The sequence below is a fragment of the Xiphophorus couchianus genome, chromosome 20 (assembly GCF_001444195.1).
Source record: "Xiphophorus couchianus chromosome 20, X_couchianus-1.0, whole genome shotgun sequence".
NCBI classification, from domain to species: Eukaryota; Metazoa; Chordata; class Actinopteri; order Cyprinodontiformes; family Poeciliidae; genus Xiphophorus; species Xiphophorus couchianus.
Genome location: NC_040247.1, coordinates 6,272,050 through 6,283,662, shown reverse-complemented (window position 1 = coordinate 6,283,662; position 11,613 = coordinate 6,272,050). Strand labels below are relative to the sequence as shown.

General features: G+C 36.6%; 1 protein-coding gene across 1 annotated transcript; it reads left to right on the top strand.

Moving 5' to 3' along the window:
• Positions 1 to 3: 3 nt before the first annotated feature.
• ilrun (inflammation and lipid regulator with UBA-like and NBR1-like domains) lies at positions 4 to 10,795 on the top strand. Its single transcript, XM_028003174.1, has 5 exons — positions 4 to 1,244; positions 2,883 to 3,037; positions 3,163 to 3,360; positions 4,153 to 4,457; positions 8,176 to 10,795. Exons 1-5 carry the CDS (start codon positions 1,087 to 1,089, stop codon positions 8,209 to 8,211), a joined length of 852 nt encoding a protein of 283 aa, XP_027858975.1. The 5' UTR covers positions 4 to 1,086; the 3' UTR covers positions 8,212 to 10,795.
• Positions 10,796 to 11,613: the final 818 nt, after the last annotated feature.

Here is an 11,613-nt window from a genome sequence, read left to right as displayed (position 1 = left end):
TCACTTATTCATTCATTCATTCATTCATTCATCACCAGACCCAAGTGGAATATTTTTGACATTATAATAAAATAGTCTATCATATTAAACACAGCGTTGATTTAAAAGCACATATAATTTACAATGTAAAATACTGTACATCAGAAAAAAAATGTTTAGATAATGCTAAATTGAAACCTTTTGCAACCTTCGTTGGGGTTGTTGAATGTTTAAGATGAAAGAACATTTTAACTAAAGTAACTATAAGAGTGCAAAATTTATGATTTGTGTGAAACAAGGGCTGTTGGGCACAGCCATGTTAACTAATCAGAGATCAGTAAGATGATGACATTGAATTTTAATAGATATTGTCAAAGCAGATTTTATTTTTTATCATGAATAACTGTAACATTCAAATCATCAAACAGCAGTGCACATAAATAAATAAATAAATAATAGAAAAAAAGATAAGATTCTGATGTGGAAATTACTTGGGCTCTGAATTATTTAGAAAAACTATAATCAGGGATACCTGATTTAGTTATTATTATTATGCAGTTTAAAAATTTTAAAGATCTTTAACTTCAGACGGTGCAGCAATTGTGTCTCAACATACTTTATCTATTTTTTAACATGCTGAGGATCCTATTTCTAAAATATATACTAGGTGCACTGTTGGCATCCACACCCATAACTACGACGTCACTAAAGCACACGATGTCCAGTTTTTCACTTTGTATTAGCATTTAAATTAATTTCATAAATTGTACCTAACTAAAATGTTCCAAACTTATGTCCACTGAATGGCCTATGAATAATTGTCAGAGTTCCATAAGCATAATCTCAATTGGTTTCTTTCTTATGAGTGTGCGGGGAAATATGTTTTACATGAATTTCATTGATAAACCAATGAAAAGGTGGCCACAAATAGCAACAGATGACGTTGCAAGTGACGCACGCACTGTTGCAACGTCAAACGTCGTCCCCCCTTGCTCGTGCCATGCGCACTGACGCTTGTTGTTGTTGTTATTGAGCTGGTCGTTATGGCTGAACGAGGCCTCGGACTTAACTGAAAGAGGACCCCCGCCTCGGGACGACCCGCCATCCATGGAGGGCACAGACATGGACGTGGATGCAGAGCTCATGCAGAAGTTCAGCTGCATGGGCACCACGGACAAGGACGTCCTCATCTCGGAGTTCCAGAGGCTGCTGGGCTTCCAGCTCAACCCGGCCGGCTGCGCCTTCTTCCTGGACATGACCAACTGGTGAGTGCGGGGATAGGTGGGCCTGTTGTTGAACAGCACCATGGCGCTAACTTAGCTCTTGGCTATTATTATTATAAAAAATAAAGTGGCTGTTGTAGGCCAGGGATGAGAGCTGATGGTCAGTGCGGCACGGGTCATTTTATCCTTCCGTTACGGGAAATGGCTGTTAACTCTTAGTGGGCCATTTAAGATAAACGGAAGTAAAACAGTAAAGTTGTCCCTGACCACGAGTTCCACTGCCGCGACAAAGTTTCAAAAACAATCCCAACCTGGTTGAGAAACGTAACGTAAAAAAATGAAACACTTCATACTCCTGGGTTAGGTTATGTTTGTTGTATTATGTAATAGCGTGGAGAGCTGCTCAAAGTGAGCTGTTTGTGAAACCACGACTCGGATCAGAATCAGTCGTGATCTATCAGGAGACAAAAGCAAGAGCAGCAGTGATCAAAACGCCTCTGTGTTCCTGATCAAATGATCTAATCAATGGACGTGATTCTTTGTGATTTCAGTCACTGAAACGTTTTAGGATGGTGTCTCCGAGCCTCCAGACAAAAATAACTGATAATTGAGGTTTTCTAATTATTAAATATACAAAGTTTATTACCTTTAGCACCTCAGGGCATTTCAGTTCTGTGGTAATTCGTACATCCATTTCATATATGTACAATATCGTTTCCTATAGAAAGATACAATTTAGACATACAGTTTTCATTTGTTAAACTCTGTAAATTGGCAGTTGAAATTCTATAAAATATCAGATTTTATTTATGTTCCTGTTTACTCAGCGCATTGAAATGAAGAACTTCCAAACACATAGGTCAACAGCATGTACTTTTTTCAGCAAACGTTTAACTACAAATATATCAGGATTTCCATCTCCATGTTCTGAAATCACTCTGGCTCTGTGATCTCTGTAGGTTAACTTGCATGGTGTGAAAGGAAAAAGGTGATCCGTTAGGGGGGTTGCGTTCAGTTCTGATCTAAAAGGGACTTATGACTACCTCTTGTTGAGCCTTAACACCAAGTTAAATTCAACTTCTTATGTTGTGTTGGTTCCTGCAGAAGTTACAGCATTAGCTAGAAGACTAAACCGGCTTGAAAGTTACAAAACCTTAATTTAAAAAACTTCAGCGTTTTTACATCCAGGTTGGTCTTTTATTCAAGTGAACACGTTGATCTCTGTAGTTTCTCATCCCTGCCCGTTCTTCCTGGATGTTTTCTAGTGTTCTTTCCATTTCTAAGCCGTCAGCTGTGTCCCTGCCTGTTCATATTCAAGTTTGTAACTGGTTTAACAACATAATAGAATTACAAAATGCATTAAGCTGTAGTAGTTAAAGTGTGAAACTCATTGTTTTCTGTACTCAATGATTTAAATATGCTTCACTTAAAGAAAAGTGCTTGTTATTTGTCAGAAACCTCTGCGTGTCAAGTAAAGCATTTTAACAGCATTCTCTCAATCGCACAAGTAACTTGACTTGTGAACATGAGTTGTTGTAGCAATTTAATTTGTTTAAAAACTCTAAGGGAAGCAATATAACACAATCCTCTTCCCAAAGATTCAGATAGAATGTTTGATGGATGTTAGTGCATGTTAAAAATGTGATGACCCCCTCCTTTCTTTTTATAATGCTGGAACAGGAACCTTCAGGCTGCTATTGGTGCATATTATGACTTCGAAAGCCCCAGTGTCAACACACCATCCATGTCCTTTGTTGAAGATGTGACAATTGGCGAAGGAGAGTCTGTTCCTCCGGACACACTGTTCACAAAGACCTGGAGAATACAAAACACAGGTACATGCCTTTTTACTACATCTTAACTCTGTCAGGAAGCATCTTTACACCTTTATACGTCACTAAACATCACAAAAACATTTTCTTAACTTTGTTTTTTGCTTTGATTTTTTTCTCATTTGTAGGCGGAGAGTCATGGCCGCCAGGTGTTTGTCTCAAATACATTGGAGGGGATCAGTTTGGGCATGTAAACTCCGTTATGGTGAAGTCTCTAGACCCCCAGGAAATTTCAGATGTGAGTGTACAGATGAGAAGTCCTACAAACCCAGGCATGTACCAGGGCCAGTGGAGGATGTGCACAGCAGCCGGGTTGTTCTACGGAGGTAGGGAAAACTGCAGAATTTCATTTCTAAGTCTGAGTAGATATTCTTTTATTTTCTCATACCCCAGGAATGACAGTACATTAGACGTAGACATTTTCTCCCCCTAATTGTTTAAAATTAAAGCCGACCAAACTTCTCATTTTAGATCAATTAGAATTACCAAAATGATTTCTTTTTACCAAATGCTACAATAATGATATAGGGAATTTATTGATATCTACAGAATTAGATATCAATAAATATCAAATTTATTGATATTTAGTATTAAAATATCAATAAATAAAAAAAGTATTGAGTCTCAAAACCTGGGATTGAGATCTAGGTTTTGTGATGACCGTGCCAAAACTTTGACTTTTTTGTCCTTAAGCCTCTTTGTAACCACTTTGACTGTATGCTTATGGCCATTGTCCATTATGAAGACCAATCTGCCCCCAAGCTTTAACTTGGCTAATGTCGTTAGTTGTTACTTCAATATTTCCACATAATATTTTTTTCCTCATGATTCCATTTACCAGTTTCTCTTGCAGCAGGATGTCCAGGCATCCTTAAAAAATCTTCATCTATTTAAAATAAAGGCCTTAAAATGTCTTTAAATTATTAAAAAACAAGTAAGTTGGCCTTATTGATATATTTATTGATAGATATCCTATTAGAAGGTTCATCATCTGGGTTTTCCCTCATTAAAGAGACAGTACTTATTCTGTATGTAAACCTTAAAGAAAAAAAAACGCATCCCTGACGTATTCTTTCTCTCATTATTTGGATTTCAACTGTATTTCCTTGTTTCTGCAGATGTGATCTGGGTGATTCTTAGCGTAGAAGTCGGCGGTCTACTTGGCGTCACTCAGCAGCTTTCTTCCTTTGAGACGGAATTCAACACGCAACCGCAGCGCAACGTACAGGGGGATTTCAACCCGTTCGCCTCGCCGCAGAAGAACAAGCATGATGCCACTGACAGCAGCTTCAGAGACCCCGGAGGAGCCTGGGAGCGCACACAAGAGCCAATCCAGCAAGATCAGAACGGACTGTCTCATAATGCTGTAAATAGGGCGTCAAACGGTCTCCAAACAAATCTTTCCGTGGTGACTTATGGCCAGGTACGTAAGTTTATATATAAATACAAATACTTTTGATATCTTTGAGTGGGGTATGTAAAGAGTTTTGTTTTTTTCCCCGAATGCAGATATGCTGAACTAGAACAGTGATTATTTGGCTTTAACCCAGTTCTGTCTAAGGTTCTGGCATATTTTCATTAAGAATTTATATTTTTATTGTAAAACATTTTGCCAGCAGAGAAAAACACAAAAATCATGTAGGTTGAAGGTGAAAAAGTCTGTTTATTTACATGACTTATTATTCCCCCCTTTTGCACGTTTTCAAAAGACACTTCAAAATCTGCAGGACATTTTTCACAGTGCATCCAGCATTAAGATCATTAAAAATGATCTTAACAAGCAGAATTTAATACTGTTAAGTTGATTATATCTATCTATAGTCATTTTTGCACTGCGGGGTCTGGCCTGTCCCAGCCCGGCTCATTCCGACCTGGTCCCATTGGTCCTATAGTCATTTTACATTGAGTGGGATCGTCATGTAAATCAAATTCTTGCTAAAACAACCGAGGTGATCTCCCCAGCCACCCAGCCAGAACAGTTTCCTTCTTGGGTCTCTCGTCCAGCTCCTTTTTTTTGTGCTCGTCAGCAAGTAAGCTGAGGGAAACATTTACCACAGCTTTACATTTAACAAAAAAAAAAATCTCATCAGTGTTGTCTCTGAGTTGGACTCGCTGCCAGCTGAACTACCGCTTTAGCGACGTCAGATGTGAAAATCCTCTCGTTCACACCCTTACCGACTTCTGATTTGTTCAATTGGAGAAATGTTATTTACATTTACCATTAAAATATTTGGCGCAAGAGACAATTGTAATCCCAGTGTAGGTTTTTTTTTTTTTCTTTCACTGCGGGAAAAAGTTGCATATTTATCTGTTTAATCTGGTGACATAATGTAGATCGTTCATTCAGCTTGTTTAAAATTATTTTAACTGAAAGAAAATAAAATACAATTGAGTATTCTGTCATTATTCTCATTTAAAAACTTGCGGGTAAGAATAGATTATGACGGCATTTTTTTGACACCACATGTTAAAATGACAAACATTCCTCTGACCCAGAGATCTGGAAGACGACTCGTTTTTGTCCCCGCAGCCAATCAACGGCCAACTCCACACCAGCTCGGTCTGGCCGGCTCGATTGGAACCGCAGCGCTTGGGGTTCCAGGGAGCGGGGTGGGACCGGACTGGAAGTGCTAATGCAAAATCGATCAGCCCTGCATAGAAGCCAGACCGGCCCGGTTCGGTCCGGGTCTGGCTATGCAGTGCAAAAGGGGTTTCTGTGTAACTGATTATATCACAGACATGTTAGACACACAAAACACCTGAAAGTTTTGTTTGTCTAATTTAAATTAGACATACTTTAAATTTTTTTAAAGTGTGCTTTAAAATAATTTAAAGCATTTAAAAAAATTTTAATAGTGAAGAAGTCTGCAAATATTTTATTAACTAAATGTTAAATTACTTTACATTACCTCCTTGTCAGTTGGTACCTGTTGGAAATGGAAAAGAGCTACTTATGTAGCCAGCTTATGTAGAGCCAGCTGTTATTGTGGTAATTTAAGATTAAGACTAAAATATTCAATATCTTCTGTCTGTCGATTTGAAATGTCATACAATTCTTAGGCAGTTCATACAAGAAGTAAGAGAAAATTAAACTCTCACTAACACACACTGATTCATCAAAAACACATGACAGAGACAGTTAGTTAGATGTTGCTAAGCAATATTTCCACCAAAATACTGGTTGTGCTGCTCGTGGTTTAAGGAAAAACTGTATTAAGTCATGCAGGTTGGAAAAACATGCCCAGCTCTTGCAAATACAGAAGGTCACTGAGTCACAGGCCTTCGTTGCTCATTAAACCCTTTGCATTTGTCACTCCACTCATCTGTTTTATTCAGGGTTTTGGGATTCATTTTGTAATAGTGCAGTGCTATTATATTGTTATTTGCATATTGGTTAGAACAGCAACTAACGATTACACTACGTAATCGTTAGTTGCATAACGATGTCTTTAATGCTTCACAGCATTTAAGACATACTGTAATCACCTGATTTTCTGTCGGCAGCTCCAAATCTGCTGAAGCTGATAATTTACAACTACAGAAAAGAAAATGTTATTGTCATCCAATTCTGCTTTGCTTAAAGAATAGACACATCTGTAAAACTTTGTGTGACCTCTTCCCTGAACAACTTGGTCAGGACTTTTATCCTTTTTTTATTTCAAGGATGCTGAAGGTTGTGTCTGATGGTTTCTTGTAAATCTGTGTGTTGGACAGAACGGCATGTAATTTAACTACCTCAAACCTTTTTGTACAAGTTCCTCTGGACATTATCCTAAAGAAGATCAAGTTCCTTGTTACAGTCACAGACATGGATAGTCTCCTCTCACGTGATACTTTTGATTTGTACTCATTTATGTCAGTAAAACAGTTCCTGATTTCTTCACGAAGAGCGTGTGAAGGATGGTATTAAAATAAGCCACTGATATTACTGTGATTTTTGCATTTGTAGCGTCCCTTTCCAGACCAGAACTGATGTTTGATCTCAGTGTTGAGAGTTCATATGTCAGTCAGCCTTTCTCTGCTACTATTACTTATCCACACACTTGTCAGATGTTTAATTAACTATCAGGTTTAACTCTATGCAATAACAGCGTTTGATATATCAGTTCCCACCAGTTTTTATTACCCAGTATGACTCCAGTATGTCGTTTGCGGTTTTATATTTTAAATTAAGTTGCCTGTGTATCAAAACTTCTTGCTTTCTTGTGAAGCATTGCAGTGGCTGTTTATGAGGTTATGAATGTGTGCTTGTGTTATCAATATTACTACTATTCTCTAATTAATTATCAAACCTACAAATTGTCTCTTGCAGGTTTTAAAAATTTGTGTCACAACTGTGTGTTTTGTTAAGGTGTAATGTTATTGAAAAGTTAATTTATTTCATAATTTGAACTGATAAATTCCTAACACACAGAGTGATATGTTTCCAGGGTTGATTTCTGATCATTTTGATGATTATTTCTTACAAGTAAAGAAAAATCAATATAAAAAATATATACATTTAAGGAGTTAAAATAAAATGCAGAATATGTAAATTTAGTTTCATCCAATTAATCGACTACTAGAGTAATCGTTAGTTGCTGTTCTAACCAGGTTATATTTAATGTTCAGTATATGGACTTAAATTTTAAAATATATGTTTTAATTAGCTGCGTATAATATTATTTTTACCTAAGAAAATTCTTTTTCAGGTCTTTATTAGTTCAAATGGAGAGTCATTGAAAAATAATATAAAAATATTTACATTTGTATTTAATAAATCAATAGTTTTCCATTCAGAATTAAATTATTTAAATCAGCTACCATTTTGGATGATATCTTGTTGATGTGATGTCAAATTATGTGTTGGGGAAACTAAACGAAGCAACTTACCTAATTGAATCACCAGTCTTAGTATTTTATCATCATTAACATCTACAGCTGACATTTTAATCCCAGTTTCAGCTCAATAGTTTCACTGGGCTGGTTGAACCTAATTGATCAAAACCTTTTGTCTTTGTATTAAAATAAGCATGACAGGTTATCCTACAGATTCTCCTCTAAGCTAGGGGAACACTAAAGTTCATATTAGGCATAGGGTTGGTACATAAATGTCAAAATAAAAACATAAAGTGATATGCATTCTCCATCTTTTTTTCCAGGGTATTCATGGTCCCTATCCGTTTGGAAAGAGCTAGGAAGACAAAGACCCCTCACCCCCATGATGAAAGATGAGCTCTAACATCATGGGAATCCTTAAGTGCAGAGGAGTTGGGGGGGGAAAGGAACTGATATTTTCTTTTTTTTGTTGTTTTTTTATGGACTCATGACAACTCTCCCTGAAACCTTTATGGACCTTTCAACAGACAAACAACGGTGACCTGATGGATCATATGTACTGCAGTGAAACATCCAACCTGACATGGATTCACACCTGTGAATGCTTCATTTAAGAGTGCTTTAAACCTCTGAAGATGGATACACAAGAATATTTTTATTTTAACTTGTAAGACATGCCTAAATAAGGAGAAAATCCCCCTAAAAAACCGACATACATCTGCTACTCCCATGGGCAGCTGAATAGTTTCTGTCCTTTGAATTCTCAAAAAACTGTTTAATATTATTCTCAAAAAGTGGCAACAATCATGTATCATTTTAAGTGTTTTCACATGGGTTAAAACAACAAAGTATCTTTTATAAGCAGCAACACTCTAATTTTATTAGACTTTGATTGAAAAGTTGGATCATGAAAATACTGATCGGTCGAACTATAAGCAGACTTTGTTTAGAAGGAATTTTCAATCATGACTTTTGTTGTTGCCCAAAAGCTACAGCATTCTGATTTGGTGACAAATGAAGGGTTAGTCCATTAGTGAAGCTCAAGATGGCCTACGGTCAGTAACTGGCTTTCATCATTTTAAGTCTGCCATTCTTAGTTCAAGCGCAGTGCCCATTTGATCGTTTCAAATTTAGCTTTTAGAGAGAAAATCTTAAACATATTTGGTCTGTTTAAGCATTTTTAAAAAGGAGATTAACAAATTTCGTTCAACATTTGCTGATCTAATATGTGACCTTTGAATTGTGACGCTTTGGTTGTGTAGATATTTTTCAATCTGAAGGAATATGTTTCTTAATTAGTCTCATACATGAAGATTTCAGCTTTTTATTTATTCTCATTTCTTGGGAAGGAAACAGTGAAAAACTTCCCATGCTGCAACACTAAACGTTGTCACACTATCTAGCATCCTTATCAATAAGCTAGTCTTCAATATCAGTTATTTTGTCTGTATGATCATAACTACTCCCAAAGATACAACCCAGAGAGCCAAAACACTAACTATCAAGTATTACAATGTGATTCTGCCCAATTCAGTTTGCATGGGACAGTGTGCGGTTTCTATGGTGGGTTTTCACCTTAAACAGATGCTGAAGTGCAACAAGGATGGAAGTGAGTGAGTGAGAAGGGTTGAAAAAGCCATTTAAATCTATTTTGCCTGGCGAGTGACTGTAGTTTGAGTCCATGTGTACAGGATGTGTAGTAAATATAAAATGTATGCGCGAGCGTGCCTGTTGTGGATGTATCTCAATGGTTTCTCCCTGGATTTAACTGACGTAAAAATAGTGTATACTACTTGGGTAAAGGATGAATGGACACATACACGTCATTACAGAGAGAGCTTTAAACGTAATGTACCTCAGAAGTATTTTTGGGTGATCTATTTGGATGATTTTGCCACAAGTACCCTGATGTTATTTATTTCATGTCTTTTTGTGCGCTGCAGAGTCAAAAATTTCCCATTGACGGCCAGGAGGTGGTGCTAAAAATCAAAAGACAAACTTGAGATCGCGATGAGAACCAATTTAGCTTGAGCTTGGTAGAACATGTTAATACTAGATATAATGGTTTGCATCAGCATTGTTAGCACCGGCGATTTGTTTTCTAATATTTGCACTATACTTTTGACCACCTCTGCTGAGGACCTTTTATTTTATAGAGTTGGGATGTGACACCAGCATTTTCCAAAAAAAAAAAAAAAAAAATCCTGTCCTTTTTTTTTTTTTCGTCTAACAGTCTCCATTTTAGGACATAAAGGTTAAAAACGGCAGTTTGATTGCTGCACAGAAATATCAGATGTTAGAAATAAAAAAATAAACTTGCCTTTTGTTTCGATCACATGAATGAGCTTTGCTGTTACACCTGAAGCTGTACTTTCAGTTTTAAAATGTTCATCATGCTTGTGATTTTCATGCATGTTTGAAAAAAAAAATAATAATAATAAAATGGAAAAAAGTTATTTACAGAGCCCCACAATTGTTTATCTTTACTATTTTTTTCTCCAAAATGCTGGCACAAACTTTTACTATCCATAAAAATGATTTGCTGATTTGTAAACTGAACCAGCCTTTTGCAGTTCTGTTGTAATTGTCACGAGAGTCCTCTTCCCAAACAGTATACAGTGTTCTTCATTGCCTCTGTTAGTCACAACAGTTTTTGTTTTCTATCTAACTGTGTGTGCGTGCGTGTGTGTGTGAGCTTCCTTATTGTGGGATCATGTGTGACGGGCGGTTGCTAAGGAAGCTTAAATATTGCTGGATTTATTCTTTGGTTTCATTTTTGTGACTATGTATGGACTTGAGATGAGTGGCATGAGTTGAGTGGATGTGTTGAGAGTTTGCATAGTCCTGAAATAGCACATTTATGTGGAGATGAAGTTGTTAAAGTTTTTTTTTCTGTATCTATAAGTAAGCATTTTTATGATTAAATTAACACTAAAACAATGACTAAGTGGTCTTTTTTATAGTCGTGTAAAATGTCCATAGATAATTTCAAACTTTAAAGATTAATCTCTTATGATTGGCATTCATTGCAGTGAATATTAATATCTGCCACCTACTGGAAAGGCAGTAGGTGGCCTTTCCTACTGGAAAGGCTCTGTAAATAATTTTACTACAAACTACAAATAGTTCCTTAACATACAGACCCATTGAATGAACTAGAATATAACTGAAAAGTCCATTAATTTCAGGACCTTTATCACTAATTGATACTATAATCCTGATTGACATTCTGATAGTGAATGTAACTGGAGTTTGTTCAGTTGAAAAGAAACCGCAACCCAGTTTGGAGCAAACATAGTAAAATGCAACATGCCAGCACTGATGTTATAGAATGTCTCTTTCTAATATGAAGAAATGCTTTCAGTGCTCCGTTTTAGCACTCGGTAACTGCACCTTTAGGTTTTTATTCATGTCTTTTAGCAGTTCTTCACTTTTTGAGAGACTATAATTACCCCCAAAATCCCAAGAACGTTTCTTTCTTTTGTTTCTGTTGTGCTGCAGCAGGCTGATGCAATTTAATCATGTACAGTGGAATTGCAACAGCTACACAGTCAAATAAAGTACAAAAACATTAACGTACTTGCACAACAAAGTTAAAACCTAAATGCATTCCACTGGTGGACCGTAGAAACAAGTGAAGGCGCATTTAAGGAGCAGTGATGATGTGACACTGATATCTGGGATGCCAAACAAAACCAAAATTATCCAATTGATTGTTATTGCATAGAGAGTATTTTCTTTGCAAAACCTAGTCAAAAGAG

What these genes read in the sequence shown, in the direction of transcription:
- ilrun (XM_028003174.1), top strand. Translation starts at nt 1,087, where the DNA reads ATGGAGGGCACAGACATGGACGTGGATGCAGAGCTCATGCAGAAGTTC. An exon ending in TTCCTGGACATGACCAACTG is followed by an intron (nt 1,245 to 2,882) that starts GTGAGTGCGGGG and finishes ATGCTGGAACAG; the next exon opens with GAACCTTCAGGCTGCTATTG. An exon ending in CTGGAGAATACAAAACACAG is followed by an intron (nt 3,038 to 3,162) that starts GTACATGCCTTT and finishes TCTCATTTGTAG; the next exon opens with GCGGAGAGTCATGGCCGCCA.